Consider the following 19,218-nt stretch of genomic DNA (forward strand, 5'->3'; position numbering starts at 1 on the left):
TTTTTCTTTAGTTCTAAAAAGGGCATGGATGGTTTTTGAGAGTCAATACATCAAACTATCTGTTTTTCAACAATGGAAAATATATTCATAAAATGGAACATATTCATAAGTTGGAATTCAATATTAATGCACATATTCAGAACAAATACACATACTTAAGTATAGAAAACAGCTATGCCACATAATTTATCCATTGGACAACATTGGAATTTTAGACAAAGCCTACCATCCACTGCTCGATGTCACCAAACTTTCTGTCCAGACCATAATATTTCTAGAGATGGAAGAAGGAGGAGGAAAAATGTAGGGTGAGAAGTACACAACACAAGAGCTTTAAGGCATGCCTACACTCGAGATTTTGCCTTAATTAAGAAAAGAGGTTCCTCTGACTCATAATTTAAGAATCTGTTACTACAGACCTGGAGTGGATCATAGCCTGACTTAAGTACAGCACAGTTACATCACAACTATGAAAGTCTCCAAAACTAGCTCAACTTACAAATAGTATTGTAACTTGGATCCTCTGGCACTAATATTCACTGCCTTCCAACCAAGGCAGGAATGAAACATAGCCAGGGCCAGATAAATTCTTAACTTGAATCAATTTCAAAAGGAACGCCTAAAATTCTAACAGGGCAACAAAGCTAAAATGGCACACCCATCTCTATAGCATAGGCATGCCCTCTATAAATATATCAGTACAGGGGTGGGCAACTTATTTCAGCCTTAAGAGCAAGCAAAGAAATGTAACATTAATAGAAGCTTGTCCTCTTGGGTAAAGACGTACTTATTCATTCAGCCAGAGGTTTCCTTTAGTGCCCTGGAAAGTTGGGGACCTTTTAATATGCCTGTTTTTCCTCCTAAAGAAAGATCTGGTAATGTCCTTTTGCTGAGCATCAGTCTCAACACTTCACTGCTTAGATTCAAATGTGCAGAGAAAGCACACCACAGTGAGTCCCAGCAATACGTAATCCATCAAACACTTCAAAAGATTAGACACTTTGTAAATGTTACTATGACATAGAAAGGGTCACAGTCTAAATCAGATGGGACATGTGGGTACGAAATGAAACAGACAAGGCAATGCAACATGACAAATGCATCAAGATGGAAAAGTTGGCAAGGAAAAAAATGAGGATAAAACATGTAGTTGGGGTAGCTGAAAAGACAGGAGGACCAGCACATATGCTTAAGATTCAGAAACTGCACAATACTACAGTGAAGGAAGAAAAATGAAACAGAAGAGACCGAGGAAGAGCATGTTTAACCAATGTATCTGAATGTGTGATGCAAAAAGAACAAGGAAAATTACAGAGAAGTGAGAGAAGACAAATACAAAGAAGCAACAGTAAAGGGAATCACAGATGATAACACAACACTTATAGTGAATAGTCATTTTTTCATATTAACAGAGATTTCCACAGGGGAAACATGTATTCAGGCTGCCTAAAGAAGCACAAGTCCAGGACTGGGCATGCTGCATTCTTCTTCTGCACATTTGAATCCTCCTTTTCAGTTCAGATGAACAGGGCTTCCAAGAAATGAAATTAAGTGGAGAGACAAGACCAATTCCCTCTCCCCACAACACAGAAGCTGAAACGTAATACAAATACTAAGTTGCCCACTCCTGTATTACTAGTCATCTCTACAGCACTTTATTCTGTCACATAAACGAAGGATCAGGCAAACATGCTCATGCAAAGCTGAAAGCCACAGCAAGTGCTCAATAGCCTTTGAAGCTGCTGAAGCATAAAACTGCTTTTCACAAACAAGCTTCCCTTAGCAGTCTAATAGTAATGAGCTGCTGAACACTGTTAGTATGGCACACCACGCCATACACAAAAGAAGTGGAGAATGGTGCAAAAGGCCTGGATTTCTGACCCAGTTCAGTCAAGATTTACTATGAAGTAATTTCTGAGGTGCAACCGTAGCATCACGTTGTGTCTGATAGATGCTTCAGGAGCAGGAATGGACTGTGAAGGAAGCAACTTATGAGGACTCTTATGAATGAAGAGAATAGCCCCTGTTAAAAAAAAATCCTCCACACAACATGAAAGTATGTAGGCCAAGGTGTCCTAACTCTGTGTGGGAAGATGACTCCGTGCTACTGAGCAAACAGAGGAGTGAGTTTAATAATGCTCTAATATTGAACACAGCTGTAGGGAGGAAGTATTTCCAGGTTAATTGTTTTGCATTTGGGAATGAAGGTAGCAGTCAGACTTCAGATATTAAACAGGTACTTCATATCTTAAGCATTCTCTTCTTTCCCCCAGCACTATGCCTAAAAGGAAGCCCTACTAGTTTGCTGAAATGTGATAACATGCCTATTTCACTTCCCATAATTAAATACTGAATGCTACGGACAGCAGCTGCAATTGTTTTTCTTCCTAAGGTACATTTATTCTTTTCAGACATGAACCATGAATACAAACTTCATGGTCCACATATATGTTGAACCCATACAGTTCTGTACAAATAATTAAAACTAACTAAGCACTACATGAATCCAAGTTACAAAAAATTAAAAAGCATTTAAAAAAATTAAAAATTGTAAATGAAAACTCTAAATCTTTCTTCTTAAAAAAAAAAAGAGCAATAGAAAATAGTGTACCATGGACTACGGTTCTGCAACCAACTCCTAACTGGCAAACATGGAAGCATATGAACAGACATAGTTACTCATTAAGAAATTGCCAAATCATTAAATATTTTGGTTTACAAAGACTTAAAATGAACAGAAAGGTCTATCCTATTCACTGATGTGGTACTGTTAAAATTGTACAGCATTGTTAAAAAATTACTACGGAGACACCCTGACATCAGAGCATTATCTGACATGGCATCACATTTAATAACTGTCAAATCATGCTCAGTTAGTTTTGCCTTCATAGACTCTTCCTGTATATTGAGGTAGAAAAGGTACAGTTTATGGGCGGCATTCAGCTCCACAGTAGTCTGAGGCTACTATTGTGGACTGCAGATCTCCAGGAGTTTTCCTCCCTAAATTTTTATTTTTTATTTTTGAAGAGCTCCAGGAATAGCAGTTTGTGTTTAAACAAGACCCCCAAAGCTCCCCAGAAATTTACAAACTTCATGTCTGGTTTAATTTTTTTTAAAATTATCACTACGTTTCTGAGACTGGCGTGGTTCACAGATGGTTTCAGGGGCAAAAAAATTAGTCCCCAGATCATCCAAAAACTGTCCCCCTCTGCTGCATCGCGTCATTTCCATTCCCTCAATAAAGATGGCATAGATGTCAAAATAGATACTTTCTTGCTTGTTCATAGTGCCCACAAAAAAGATCTTTTAATAATAAATTGCTGATAGTTTATAAGAAGAGAAAAGGCTTAACAGACTACATTCTTCCTGCTGTTATACTGACTTTACAACGCACACTCTATGACTTTGTACAGATATATGACAACAGCTATTCGGTTGTACAGAGAAGCAGAAAGAGTGCACCTCTCAGTGCTTCCAGGAGTCAGCATCAATGATTTCATGACAATACAAACTAAATGAGGACAGGATGGGGAAGGGCACTGCACTGAGTGAATTTTGTTCACTTCATTCCATAATGTTCAACTATATTTGTTTCCTATTGTCCCATATAGGTAAATGAAGAAAGTGACTACTGTATATACTCATGTGTAAGTCTAGAAATTTTAGTCTAAAAATCGACCCCAAAAGCAGAGTCAACTTATCCACGGGTTGATATAAGTGCTGTACTTTAACTCTTATTTTAAAAAAGGAACCATCTCCTGCTTCCAACTCTATGATTCTATGTGTAATCTGTCCTGGAAGCATTGATCCACCTTTATTCTTTCATCCATCGAGCCTTTAGTGTGAACACGAATAAGTGTGCCTGCTGGAATTTTCTAACTTCTTTGGCACCATTTTCCTGTGCTTTATCCTTTAGATCCTTATTACATGCCCCCTAAGTTTTACGTTCAACCTATCCATGGGTCAGATGATAATCCATCATTTTGGCCCCAAAACCTGCCCTTGACTTATACATGAGGTCAATTTACAGTTGAGTATATACAGTAGGTCAGAAGGAGCTATAAATTATTCTTGAATGTGATGGATTTGTGTGTTCAATCTGGGTTGCTGCTGCTGCTATCACCACCATCACCATCACAACAAAACAAACTTGAAATGGGAAAGTATATCAGAAATGGAAATAGTTTGGCTCTCCAGATGTTGCTGGACAGCAACTCTCAGCTCCCCTGGTCAGTACAGTGATAATGGATGCTGGGAGGTGTGTTTGAACAACACTTGGAGGGCCAAACAATTATCATGTTGTGCATGGGAATTTGAATACATAGGATATGTCACACAAATTTTCACTCACCCAATTTTTATAGTGTGGCTTTCAAAGCCACTCCAGGGCCAAGAAAGGAGCAGGCAGAGTAGAATGTTCCTGGTTATCAGTACAGCGCAAACTGAGCACTATCTGATGTACCTGGTGACAACCACACATGCACACCACCTCTTTTGCAGCACTGTACAATAAAATTCTGGGAATGGATTTCAGCTCTCCCCCAACCCCATCCATAGTGGTAAGTGAAGCACTACAGAAGCCCCCAAAACTGGTTTGAGAGGAGACCATGGTGAGACTGCAGGCAATGACAGCTCCCCAGTATCACCTCTAAATCTCCAAAAAGGAATTTCTTGTACACAGCACAAGTCTAAAGCAAACAAGAAAATGCACACAAGAACAGCACTTCAGAAACAGCTTAATTTCTACTGCCACTCTGACACTTTCAAGAAGCGTTAGTAAGCAAAGTCATCCAGTGAAAACATGCAAAAGAGCAGAATATCTCCCAAGCAAAAGCAGCCTCATTATCCGAATTTTCTGTGACTTATGAGACAAAGTGCAAAGTAGAAAGTTTCAGTCTTATAATTATCTTATTGTTATAATTATGAATTCTGATTACTTAAAAAAACATCAATAGAGAATGGTTGAACTTAATATAGCAGCAAACCAACCAGAATTTTCAAGTGTGCTCTTTCTATACTGCAGTTTCTCCATATGTTAAGGGACAGTAACTGTTCAGTGTCTGCAGTGTATTACAGTCTGTTTAATTTCTATGCGATGCTATTCTAGTATAGGACAAGACAATTTCAGCCACACAAGATATAATGTTGTTGTTGTTATAAACCAATGCAGTTGCAATTTGTAACTGCTCATTCCACAAGGTGTTTTCTTTTACCTGATGACTTGATGGAAAAAGTTACTCTTTGGACTATGCCACTCAGGTGTAACAGAATGCCAAGTAATGCATTCTGTAAGCATTAAGCTGGTGTATGTTCTACTATTCAAGTATTTGAAGTAAGGTGTATCTAGATGGCCTGTTCTTATGCATACATAAGATGACACCCATACATCACACAAGAGATTTTTCCAATCCCCATGCCATGCTTGTATATTCAGTGGCAGATCAGAGACTTGCAAAATTTGCACAAGCAATGTGATAACAAAAAATGCAACTAATGCAGACCAGTCTTAAGCTGTTGATTCCTCCATGTGGGATCCTTCACTTGATTTCTGGTTTAGTATTGTAACAGTAAATCAACTGTGGGACAAGCTGCTATCAGAACAGGTCATAAGGGGATCAACATCACAGTTCTAATTAAGGCATTAACAGAAATCAAAAAGCCTTAAATATAAATTTCAAAGAACAAAAAAAAAGCGTGCTGCATATCTGAGATATTTAGGATGATTAATTTCTCAAGTGCTATCAAGACTCTTCATACAAGAGAAAATGTGCATGCAATCACACAAGAGGTTCAGCAAACCCTACCTTTTGGACCTGATAGATCTATAGGGACAGGGGAAGGAAAAGAAAGAAAGGAGAAACGTATAAGGAAAAGAGAAGAGTTTACAGCAGGTACAGTAAAACAAAGGACTCTGTTCCAATGTACCAGTAAACCACATTGCAAGGTCAGCAGTGTATCCTTAAAGGTTAACAAAACCTGCTATAGTCCATGAAAACAATGCTGCAATTAAATCTGTTAGTCTTTATGGTGCCACTGGATGCTTGGCTGATTTTGCTCCAACATCAACCAAAAAAAGAGAGAGAGAGAGAAAAAAATTGTTACCTTAAGAGGCAAAGGAAAATTGCAGGGAACCCTTTATCTTGTACAGAGATCATCATAGAATGAGTCTTGAATGTATTAAGAGCCAAGCAGAGGATCCAGCAATGTTACACATCCCTTGAAATTCTTTAGGCTAGTAATTTAGGCTGGGACAGATCTGCATAGGTATAGCTATCAGCTGTGCAGATCTGTTAGTGCATGTTGAAGCTTTAGCAGCACAACCATACACCATTTCCTATCTGCACAAATTTCCTATCCTGTCTGCACTACAATTAATCAGTGTGGCTACTGTTAATGATTGTTAAATCATACCCCAAATTCAAATTAAATGAAAAAGCACAACCATAAATAAATAAATAAAGATTAGTGAAGACTGGTGTACTTTATCTTGCTGTATTGTTCACACAATACAAGATAAAGCAGGCATTCATACTATACCAAACTCTTTACAACAACTCTAAATATATTTCTGATGTATTACACATGACTATGGAGACTAAACTGCAAACCTACTCGTTAAAAGCAATATTTGTTTCTGTTAAGAATTTTATCATATGGGTGGGGAGGAAAAGAGAGAAAAGTAACCCTACCATTTCTTAATAAACCACACTAAATGATACAATAGGCATTTTGCCAGGCTAAGAAGCTCCTCTAGTTACACACAATTATGTCCAAAGCATACCATCCATACCTCTGTGTAAAACCTACTGTTGGCTATATTTATCAGGCTACATAATCACATTTTAAGCCTTTCTACTTTAGATAGCTAATAGTGAGCCGTAAGATCAGAAATTCAAGCATTTCCTTGTGGAAAATTACTTCAGTAGCAAAGTGACTGTACTAGAAGAAGCAAATGTTTAAGCAAAATGCTCTGGACAGTCTACAAGCTATACCTCCCATTCAAAGCAGTACGAACGTTGAGGCTGAACCAACAAATCCCTGTTAAAAAAATCAGAGTGGTGTTCATCATTCAAGACACAAACCAGACCTGTTTAGTTTTAAATAGTTAGGACATCTCTGTTTATAATGAAACATAATGTGGGCCAGATAACTAGAAATGTTGAAGACAACTGTAGCTCTTTAGTAGGTCCCTCCCTCCTTCCACTTTCCTAGCAACTTCCACCAGCTTATTCACTGGATGGTGAACCTGTGGATGATGAAGCAAGAAGTTGCTTGAGATGAGAGGGATGAAATTAACATAACCCAACACTGGCATTTCTAGGGTTTGTGTCACCCAGTCTGGTCAGTCATGGTGTGGGGCAGCACTTCCGACACACACGGGAGCATGTGTACAAAACCAAAAATTCCCTATGCACCCCCAGGGAGCACCCGTGTGCCCCAGGAAAGGCTGAGGAGCCCTTGGGGACCGACCAGGTGTCACACGCGCTTCTGGGGGCATCACCCGCTGTGGTCTGCACCCCCTGCAACCCCCCCCCACACACACACACAGTGATGTTACTATAGCCCAAATGGGTATCCTGTGGCACAGCCACGGCCTCAGGGAGAGTGGATCTTTGTATATAGCAACAACTGGGTCAGAGGAAGTGCCCAGTACTCTTGCACAGGCTGTTTTTACCACCTGCCCGGTTGAGAGTCAGTTTACAGAGGGCAAATTTGTAGGAGACAAAAGCAAGATTCAAGGCTAGAGAACTCTCCAGGCACATAACAACTTAGCAAACCCTACATCTTTTGCAACCACCTGCCCTGTTTAGAAGGATATATTTATACCCATGTGAGAAAAATTATACGCATAAGCCTATCTTATTTTAGATTTCTTCACATAATCAAGTGGTTGCAGACATTTCAGATGAGTTGTGGGCCCCAGCTGAAAGCAGCCCAGGTTTAGGAACTCATTATTCTGATACAAAGAAATATATCAATAATTTAAGACGTTCATTCAGGTTTTATTCAACCCCATCAAAAGGAAATTGCGGCTTTACTAAATCCAATTCTGTTACTTGACATGTACAGTCAAAATTTTCCTTCTTTAACTAGCTGTGGAATCAAAAACTTGCTTTTAAAACTCTTGCACAATCCTAATACAAAACACAAATTGTCACTGAAGGAAGAGAGAGAGAGAGAAACCAACAACCTCCAGGACTTTTCTCAGAATGAGATGTAAATCATGTCCTGAAAATTTCAGGCAGGTAGATTGATATTCTCTTCCAAGTCTCTCCCGTCTTCTACATAAATCACTGCTCAGAAAGATCCTATTTTACACTGCCGTAAGTGGGCCATCATATAATAATTGAAGATACCCAGAGAAAAGACAACCTTGCTTGCTACGTCCCATTTTTTCTATCAGCATCACAATTGTATCTGCACATTCTGCCTTCCACATGAGAGGTTTCCTGCGGTCTTCATATATTCAAATCATACTCCAATATAGTTACAAAACTACCATCTTTATCTATAAATAAAATACATCTCAAAGTAGGATACATTAAGAAAGGGCAACAGGAATAAAGTTAATACCTCTTGATCTGAGAGATGAATATAAATACTTTATCCTTTAAAAAAAAGAAGCGTGTCCAGTAGCAAGATAATTCTCATTTTCCCTTAGAGAAACAGCACACACCTTAATAGATTAGTTTTCTCTGTGACCTCAAAGACAGCAGGTGACTAGCGAAGGGCAGATGTTTTGAAGCATGCAGGCTTTTGCTGCCTCAGCTAACAGGGAGGGATTTTCTTCAGAGCATTACTGTTTCCCTTCCATTTCAGATTAGTGACCTCTGAAAAATGACATGTAGCTTTAACCCATTATAACAAAAAGATTTAAAATTTTGTCATGTCACTGTAAAGGTGGACATAGCAAGCACACTTTAGTGCATCTTAAAGGCAATAGTGTTAAAACAGTATGACTATTCCAGATTTAATTTCCTGAAACACATCTAACGGACACATCTTTAAAACTAAGTTTTAGCAAATAATCTCTCATGCTGTGTTTACAGGATTATTTAAAGAAGTGTAATCAAGATATGCAGCCTTAGTAACACATATGAGAAGCAAAGCTTTTTTATTTTTAACATAAACCCATCTTCTCATTCCAGTTACAATAGACGCAGTGAATCAATTGCTGAATGGTAAATTAATACTGATATAAATCCCATTGATTTAGGCCACTGATGTTATGAAGTGGCAGGGAGAGAGTACTATACCGTAGAAATGAAAAAGAAGTAATTAGAGGATTTGAGACAGATCTGTGAGCTGAAACTGTATCAAAGCTATCAGCACTGTATTTGGACACAGTTTCAGTTGTTGATCACAGGTAATCAGGACATTATGGGAAACCTATGATACTGTCCAGTGCAGGTCAATCATTAAGGTTTTATGATGTGGATAGTGTTTGCCTCAACAGTTGATGAACAGTGCAACTAAAGTCATCTTGGTTGCTCAAATAGAAATTAGATTATTAAAGGCTTTGAATTTGCAAAACCATGCATTCTGGGAATACTAAGCAGATTTTCTAACATTCTTTTAATCAATGTTTGTCTAAGGGGGTCTTGTCACTGAGTAGTCACTTGTGAATCCCTCAGCAGTTTTGGGGTGTGTATTTAATTAGTAGCATAATTTACTGTATAAAATTAAAATGTTGCTCTGACTCTTGCTAGGAGGCATCAAGCATTCATCTGATAGGAGACAGAATGGTGAAAATGATTATGGGAACAAATCAACAATGAGGAAAGTTATGATGCTGCCAGGTTCCCCCCCCCCCCCAAAAAAAAAAAAACCAAGTAAGGGGAGACATGATAGAGGTGTATAAATTATCCATGGTGAGGAATAAGATAGGGGAAGCTTCTCTCTCGTTCTCGCTCTCTCTCACACACACATCTAACTAGAACCCAAGGTTGTCCACCAAGGCTAAATGGTGGAAGACACAGGATGGGTAAAAGGAAGCCCTTCCTCACAAATGCACAGTTAAACTGTGATAGTCACTGTCATAGGACACAGAAATGATTGCCAATTTAGATGGATTCAAAAGGGGATTGGATAAATTCATGAAAGTTAGAGCTGTCAATGGGCAGCTTGCCAAGACAGTCTGTAGTTCTGGGGGGAAAGCAGGATAGAAATAAAATCAATCATGAGCACTTCAATGCACTATGGAATAAGCAGAAACAGTTTTATAAGGTTAAAAAAGGGTAGGAAGAGCACCAATCACAGCAGCAATGTGCCCTTTTACACTACCTAATCTCTGCGTGTGGGCATATGAGCCTGCAAGTTGCCTGTTGACTTACAGTCACCACATCAATTTCATGGGATTTTTATAGGCAAGGAATATTCAAGAGATAGTTTTGCCACTTCCTTCCTCTGAAATATAATCTATAGCACTGGATATTCCTTGATGATCTCCCATCCAAGTGGGCTGGCACTGAATTATTCCCAAAATCAAATCAGACCTGGATATTTAGGCCAATTCTAACACTATTATTCCACTTTCACTGCCCCAGCAACATCATATGGAACCCTGGGATTAGTAGATGAGGGCCTTTGCAATCCTCAGCCTACTCTGATGCCTCTGACCAAACTACAAACCCCAGGAGGATTGACTTTATTTATTTATTTATTTATTTATTTATTTAGTTAGTTAGTTAGTTAGTTAGTTAGTTAGTTAGTTAGTTTATATGCCACCTTTTTCCCAGGGCAGTGCCCAAGGCAGCTTCCATAACACATTAAAAACATTAACAAAAAAGTCTAGATAGATTTTTTAAAACACGAGATCAAAACACTATAAAACTGATTTTAAAACATACAAAAGTTAAAGACAGATAAAACATAAATCTATATTAAAAACCTTCCCCGCTTAAGCATTAAAACATTTGCTTAAATAATAATGTTTTTGCTTGCCAGCCAAATGAGAGCAGGGAGGGGGCCAGCCCAGCCTCCCATGGAAAGGTATTCCAAAGAGAGGGAGCAGCCACCGAGAAAGCCCTCTCTCATGTTCTCACCAAGCAACTCTGTGATGATGGCAGGACTGAGAGAAAGCCTTCCCCTGATGATCTTAAAACTCTGGCAAGTTTATATGGGGAGACATGGCTTTTGAAACAGTCTGTTCTATAGTTTTTCAAACAGGGCTGCACAAGATGCATTCATGGTAGTTAAGGTGGAATCATAATGCTATAAATGGATAGTGTCAAAGAATCCATGGTTTCTAGTCTAAACTGTCTGAAACCCTGAATAGACCATTTTTCTTTCAGGCATAGAAATATACTACATCTTCTAAATGTGTGATTTGGGTCTATAAAAGGATAACTGGGTCAATAATCCTAGTGTCATTTCTATGAAGTGACACAACAGTTGAAGAACCCAGCTGGCTACTTTAGAAATAGTTATTTATATTATGACTGAGTTCTGACCAAATTAAGGCAAAATGTTCTTTTAAACTAAACAGTTTATTTGTGAACCTCTGCCTGTTAAATTTCTATTTTCCAACTGTGGGTATAGTAATCTTAGAAATAGTAAGACTTCACTTTTTTTTTAGTCATTGTACATATTTCATTTGGATTTTGCCATAATTATTCTTTTGTATCAGTTAAGATTAATCCTGATTGGGGGGTGGGGAATCGATGTTTTGTCTATTCTCCTTTTGTTTCCATATGGCTCAGTGAAACTGATAATACATTGGAATACACAGAACACTGAAAACAGGTTCTGAATGTAGAAAGTAGGAAGCTGTTAGAGACCTGAAGTGCTCTTGTAACAAAATCATACACTTACATTATAAATATGATGGGCATCTTCACAGCAAGGGCCAGGATATTTATTTACTATGGTTTGTTGGTAATGCTGTTTAGGAAATCCTATTACTCATGACTGGCACAGCAGGCGGATATAAATACTCTCCCAGACATGTAAACCTCCTGGCTAAGCCAACAAAGGACTATTCTACTTTAATAGAAGCAACTGTTGTAGCAGAAAAGCTCTTCAGCACACCAGTTATACTTTCTATTTGTGACTGAAGCCTACAAAGAGGATGCTTTCCAAATATTGCTCACTGATCAAATACCAAGATGCAGATAAAAATAGTCAGTGCTCTTGTAAACCACTGTCAGCATCAAATCAGACATCAGTGCTAGTGTTGTGCATAGGCTTGACACATGTTCTTCTAGTTTTCATTCCCCAAGGAAGCATGCAGGTTTTGACCATTCCTTCATCCAACTGAGAAAGCGTAATATAAACCAAGGGAGTAACAGTTCTCTGGTGGTCAAAAAGGAAGATGTAGAACAATTCCACTTCTAGGTGGAGAACACTGCTTAGAATTTCCTTTCACTGACAAGTGATTGAGAATCAAAACAAGAAGTAGAAATTGCATTCCCTGAAGAGTCACATTCCCCACTCTGTATACATTTTGTTAGCTTCACAATATTAGAAGAGACAATAATCAATGTATACATTTTAATTCTGATCTCATCCTGTTCTATGCTATATTACTACAACGAGAGGTTAAGTTACAACATTGCCACACACTTCATGCTTTCAGATCTTTGAAGAGAATTCTTGCAACCATCAGCAATAAAGGGTCATGGAAGACCATTTTCTCCACTTTAGTTACAAATGCAAAATAATTTTTAGACTCAAGACATGAAGGACAATGGAAGCACACAATTAAGCATCCTTTAACATACTTCCTTTTGTTGCCTCTCAAGTTCCTTCATCCGGATTTCTCGTGCTTCGGCTCGTGCTGCACGTTTTGCTGCAAGTCTTGCTTCAGCCTGTGAAAAGAAGAAATAATGCTAAATTTCATCCAGTTTAAAACTGCAGTCATATCAAAAATTAACCTACAAACCAGTTCAGCATATTCCATAACTTGGAAACAACAAGTTACATGTAATTAGTTCTGGAAATCTTTCTCAGTAATGGACTGGGTAACTGCCTTGTGCTGCCTCTTTCTGAATGTCGTGCAACTAACTAGTGAGGAGCGCAAAAGTCAGCAAGATAAAAGGAGGGTAGGAGGAAAGATAAGAAACACATTGAAAGCACAGAAAACACAAGCCTAGGCATATTGTGTTATTTGGATTTTTTTAAAAATTAAAACCTTAGCCTGCCTTCTCTACCTTCCTCTATTCCAACCAAACTAGCAAAACTGCTGCTGAGTCCGGCACAGCAGGTTGCCTTACTAGGCTGGCTGCATCAAACAATGGCATAGGGCATGCACTGAACTGGCAGGGTTGGCATGAAGTATAAGTGTGTGCAGGGTGGTGGTGGTGTTTTTTGCATGCCTTGAAGGTCCATCTAATTTGGAATAATAATCTGTGAGATGGTGAAGAAAGAGGGATGGAGTGAGTAAATGCTTCTGCACACCTACCTGAAGTAGCTGTGTGCACTGCACATGGCAGACATATTGTCTGATGTGCTGTACCTGTGAGAGTGAGGGAAGAAGTGTCCAAGCAGGATAGCCTACTCAGAATTATGACTATCAGAAACGTGGGACAGAGAGCATTCTCCTGTGTTTTTCAGTGGTGTTAGCAGTGACCATAATAGTAATATGTAACAGTAACAATCTAGCAAGTTAACATGTAATGACTTTTTGGATGATCAAAGTAACTCATTCTTTTGAAAAGTTGCAGCCTAAGTTCTGGTTAGTCACATATTTCATATCACAAGAGAACAAGCAGTACTAAATATCCAAATGGCATGCTCACACTAGCCATCATTTTAAAGGTATTTAAACATTATTGATTAGTAATTTCAAAACAGCATAATTTAATATTTTTCTATCAAAGACAGGTGAACAGTGAATGCAAACTTCTTATTTAAATTGCTTCAGTGGTAAATCAGCAGCATTTCCCCCTCTTTCTTTCTTCTCCATGGCCTGTTACAGACAGCCAAAATAAAGCTGCTTCGAGTCACAGTGGAGGTATGGTGTTTCAATGATGCATGCGTCCTAAGAGCACAGAAGTCGCACCAAAGCCACACTTCAGCCCTAAGGACTGGAGCGTGGCTTTGGTGTGGCTTCTGGACTCTTAGGACGCATGCATCATTGAAACACCATATCTCCACTGTGACTCGAAGCAGCTTTATTTTGGCTGTCTGTAACAGGCCCATATATAACATTTATGGTCACAAAACTCAGGCAGAATTGGAAAATTCTTATTACATCCACTGTGTGATAAGTTTGCAGCTGCCACCACTACAAACCAGGTATGACAAATGGGGCATATAAGTAACATAACTTTAGAGTTGCTGTGCTGGGGGACCCTAAGGCAAACCTATCATGGGGTTTTCTTGGCAAGATTTGATCAAAAGGGTCTTTGCCTTTGCCGTACTCTGAGGCTGAGAGAGTATGAGTTGCCCAAGGTCACCCAGTGGGTCTGAATCCCCACTTAGCCATGGAATCACCAGTCATAGTCCAATGCTCAACCCAATATATCACTCTGGCTTTCTACTTTAGATTAGGAGGAGGCAATTTCAGTTGATCTGGGGGCCAATTTTCTGTCACTAATAATTAAAAATAGGAGAGAGGAATTCAGATGTGACCTGCAATGCACTACTGGTTTTGAAAAAGGAGCCTTACTTGATGCTTAATAGTATATCGGGAGGGAGAGAGTTAATTTATTTAAAGGTTTCCAGGTCAGACAATTCAGCCTTATATTACAGAGGAAAGTCTGGGGGAATCTGGGCAAGGGCAAGGTCTGCAAAAACAGCCTTGGGGCTCATCTCTCTCTCTCACACACACACACACATTTGTGCACCCCTGCTTGAGACATTTGGCTCTGGAGACACCACATAAATTAGCCTGGCTAACACAAGCATCATTTCATTCTTTTTCTGCCCTTTCCTTTACTGGGGTTTTTATTTGAAATGCAAACAAGAGAAACAAATTAGTACAGGTAATTATAATTTTAAAGTGGAATTACCACCCTTAATCCATCCAAGTAGTCCTTTATACAACTTGAAAACTCTTTTGCACCTAGTAGAAACTAACTCATTAATTTTCCATAATGTCTCTTGACCAAAACTGTGAACCAAGCATTTCCATCATGCCTTGAAATAGTTTTTTCTCTCTTTCCAACCTTCCAGCTTTCCAACTTTCTAGAGAATTAAAAAATTGTGGTCATTACCGTGTGACATTTTCGTGTTCCTAATAAAAAAATATCATGTTACTGTTGCTTTCGGATTTTTTTTAAAGTAACTTACCAGCCTGGCTACCTATAATTATGTCTTGGAGATACGTGACAGAGTTTATTCCTTCTGAACACACTTGAGGAACTGGTGACTATAAAACATATTGATATTTTCACCTGTGCCTTACATAAATTGACTGAGTAAAAAGGAGGAAGAGGCCAACACGAAAAACAGGTTTCTGCCTGCAACTACATCTATAAATAAATGCACTGATTCCACTCTCTCAGCATCCATGTGACAAAAATAGATCACACACGAATATGCTACAAGTTTCCAGTCTAAGCCTTCTGTGCGCACCATAGGAATTTATCAACTGTTTTGGAACGTCTACATGCATTTTTTGGTGCTAAAATAGGATTGTGCCCTTACATGCTAAATAAAGTGTCATACTCAAAACCTTTCACTTTTAATACTAAACCCAACTCTTGCCGACACCTTAATAAAATGTCACTTCTATTGTTATCATTTAACAAGTTTATATTTTAATCATGAGCCTTGGAACAGGCATGGGGAAGAATCTCAACCCCCGCAAGAATAAATTGAGTGTGTGTGTGTTGAGCACACCTTGAAATAATATGGCAAACCTGAACCATCCAAACTCCTATATAGTACAGCCCCCGCAGGTATTATCAATCAGAAATGGACTATATGATCATGTATTAAGAACTATTAAGACAACAATTGTTGTGGAGCTTCCCGAGAATAACAAAGGCTGTCTGCAATCTCCCTAAAGCTCACCTCGCAGAAGGGCACTTCTAAGTACACACTGGGTACTTACACTGGAGTTAATATTTAAGGATGCTTGAATGACAATGAATGGTAGAAATGATTTACCCTCCCCTGTAAGTACGGGCAAGTAGGCAAAATTAACAACCTGTTTGCCAATGTTGAATGCTCCCCTTTCCACCTTAGAAATAGTTCCAAGGTTCCCAATTTTAACCTGAAAAATTAACTTCAGTATCATATTATTCACATTAACAAATGGACAATATCTTTAGCCAAGTAGTATAAGCCATGATTTGGCCTGTGCAAGAAGGGCTGGTTGAAACTCTTACCAATCTATGACACAAATAAAGGTTAATCAGAGGCTGAAGTGAGGGGGAACCCCCAAGATAAATCACTGTTTCTCATTTACAATACAGTCCTTGTTGAGAATACCAGTGTACAACACCGAACAAGGGGATAAGTTATCTTATTTCCTAAACGCATGCTAGGGTGCATTCATTCATTCACTGCCTCCCTTTTTCTTCAAGGCAGCTTACAACTAGCATAGCTAAAATTCACAGCATACAAATATAAAAATGTAATGCACACCTCATCACTTCTCTACCCAGTTTCAAAACTGAATTAAAGACTATATTGTTTAGAGAAGCATTCCCAGAGGCGAGCCCCTCTCTGACCCAGGAAGCCTCCTTTTAACCATCCAGCAAGAAGCCAAGCCCTTCCTCCAGTCCATCTGCCTTGGTCCAGGCCTCGGAGGTGAAGTAGATCTGCTGGACCTGATCCTATTCCCCACCACCACTCCCTTCTCCTTTTGTGTCATGTCTTTTAGATTGTAAGCCTGAGGGCAGGGAACCATCTGACTAAAAAATTTATGTACAGCGCTGTGTAAATTTACAGCACTTTATAAATAAAGGTTAATAATAATAATAATAATCAAACTATCAAAAAATTAAAACCAGTTAAAAACATAAACCATAAGCTGGTAAAAAAGAACAACAAATAGACAGTCCAGCACATTATGCAAGACCTGTTCTCCTTAAGCAATCAGTCCTCAAAGTCCTGCCGAAATAAACTGGTTTTCATCTGCCTGTGGAACAACTGCAAGGAGAGTCCCAATCTAATCATTCTGGGGTGGGAGTTGCAGAGTCTGGGAGCAGACACTGAGAAGGCCCTCTCCCGTTTCCACCATATGTACCTGTTGAGGGTGATGGGACAGAGAGAAAGCCCTCCACTGGCAAGTTCAGGTGAGAGAATATGGTCCTTGAGATCACCTCAACCATATAGGGTTTTACAGGTCATAACCAGCACTTTGAATTTTGCACAGTAACAGGTCGGCAGCTAATGAAGCTATTGCAACAAGAGAGTTGTATATTCCTTGTAGCCAGCCCTGTTTAAGTATCTGGCAGCAGCTCTTTGGACCAGCTGGTCATTTCTGAACTCTTCAGAAGCAGCCTCATGAAGTTATTGTAATAATCCAAACAGTATGTAACTAAGACATGTGTCACTGTTGCCAGATTTGACATCTCTAGGAACAGGCACAGCTGATGCACAAGTCTTTAACTGTGCAAATGCATTCCTGGACACCACTGACATGTATCTTTTAAATAGGATACGACACACAACACAACATCTTTAGCTTTACTCTAATTTTTATATTAATACACCATGATCCCAGTTTTGCAGTGAGAATGGAGCTTCTCCATCTTCTGCTTCCAATTATGTAATCTATCTGTTTTCTATATTGGCCAAATATCAAAAATTAGAGTAAAGCTAAAGAAGAACACTAAACCAACCACTATGCTGAAAAACAACCTGTGGAACATCTTCACAGAATTTAAAGATAATTGAAGAATGTGCTTACAGTGAACAAATTGTTGGCCTTGCAGAAATCGTCACTCTCACTTCGTGACCTACACCAAATTTTCCAACTATCTTTTGACTCTGCTCTGGTTCCTAATATTGCGTTCCAATCGCCTATGATTAAGAAATAGTCCTGTTCTTGTGCGATCAATTTTTTTCCTAGACTCAGGCATAGAAACTTTCAATTTCTTTTTCTTTTGCCTCTATGGTTGTTGTACAGTTTTGGATTATGGTTACATTGACAGGTTTGCCCTGAATTCTTAATGTCATGATTCGTTCAGACTTTGCGTTCTATCCTTTGACTACTTTTGCTATATCTCTCCTAGCTATAAATGCCACTCCATTTCTTCTTTGATTTTCACAACCTGAGTAAAACACTGTGAAATTTATCTGACTCAAAATTTCCCATTCCTGTCCATTTTCACTCACTCATCCCATGTATTATAATATTTATGTGTTCCATTTCTTGTTTTACTATGTCTAGCTTCCCTTGATTAATTCTTCCATTCCATGTTCTATAATTTGTGTGGTGCAGCTTCAGACTTTCCTTTTGCATATGAACATGTCTACAGCTTGATTTCCTTTTGATTTGTTAACTCTGTTGTTAACCGCATCACTCCTCATAACTGCCCTTTGATTTTGTTGTGTGCATCCTGTACCTAAATCCAGTTTCATTTTCCATTGTCTCATCACAGGGTTTCCATGGTGAAAGATTTTCAAGAGGCGACTGACCACTGCCTCCCTCTGTACAGTAAGAACAAGTGCTAGCTATGGTGCCACTGCCATTGTCTCTGCCCTAGTACGTCCATCAAATGTTGCGCTGGACTAAAAGAAATAAGCATTAGGAGAACATCCCCCTGCCAAAATCCAAAGACGTTCCAGTATCTTGCCCAAAAACGGAATATTGAAAGCTGTCCCATAACTGTCCAATATGGTGGGATCTGGGAAGAACATTTTCAGAAATGATTTAATAACTGCCTCCTTTACGTATGCTAGGGCTCTGTCTTATTTTAGCAAAGCACTGACCACTTCAAGCCTGCTACAACACAAATAACCATGACTTGCTTTGTTTGGTGTTTGTCATTTCATGTCTACCGCCCCAATTAATAATACTAATAATTTGTTTTATTTATATACCGCTATTCCAAAGATCATAGCAGTGAACAGCAAGTAAGCTAATTAGCAAGTAAGCTAATTTGCCCCCAACAGTCTGGGTACTCATTTTAGCGACCTCGGAAGGATGCAAGCCTGAGTCGAGCTTGGGCCCTTTTTTGCTGGTCTTGAACTCGCAACCTTGTGGTTTTGAGCGAATGGCTGCAGTACAGGCATTTAACCACTGCACCAGCAGGGATCCTATGGTGTGAATATGTTAGTTTTACTGCACCTCCATGGAGCTCTACCTTTACCACTACT

At 39.0% G+C, this 19,218-nt stretch overlaps 1 protein-coding gene across 9 annotated transcripts in view; it reads right to left on the reverse strand.

Annotated features, from left to right (window-relative positions):
- LRRFIP1 (LRR binding FLII interacting protein 1) overlaps positions 1-19,218 on the reverse strand; it is a 120,749-nt gene that overhangs the window by 54,780 nt on the left and 46,751 nt on the right. For 6 of the 9 annotated variants that reach the window (XM_089477963.1, XM_089477955.1, XM_089477957.1 and 3 more), the window contains exons 2-4: positions 12,723-12,809; positions 5,805-5,822; positions 227-274 (exon numbers count right to left, since the gene is read on the reverse strand). In XM_089477963.1, coding sequence (XP_089334089.1) covers positions 227-274; positions 5,805-5,822; positions 12,723-12,809 — 153 coding nt within the window. The remainder of the gene's footprint in view (positions 1-226; positions 275-5,804; positions 5,823-12,722; positions 12,810-19,218) is intronic. The other 3 variants (XM_089477964.1, XM_089477961.1, XM_089477962.1) reach the window with 1 other exon arrangement.

Source organism: Sceloporus occidentalis, unplaced genomic scaffold, assembly GCF_023333645.1.
Source record: "Sceloporus occidentalis isolate IW3139 unplaced genomic scaffold, rSceOcc1.0.p SCAF_12, whole genome shotgun sequence".
NCBI classification, from domain to species: Eukaryota; Metazoa; Chordata; class Lepidosauria; order Squamata; family Phrynosomatidae; genus Sceloporus; species Sceloporus occidentalis.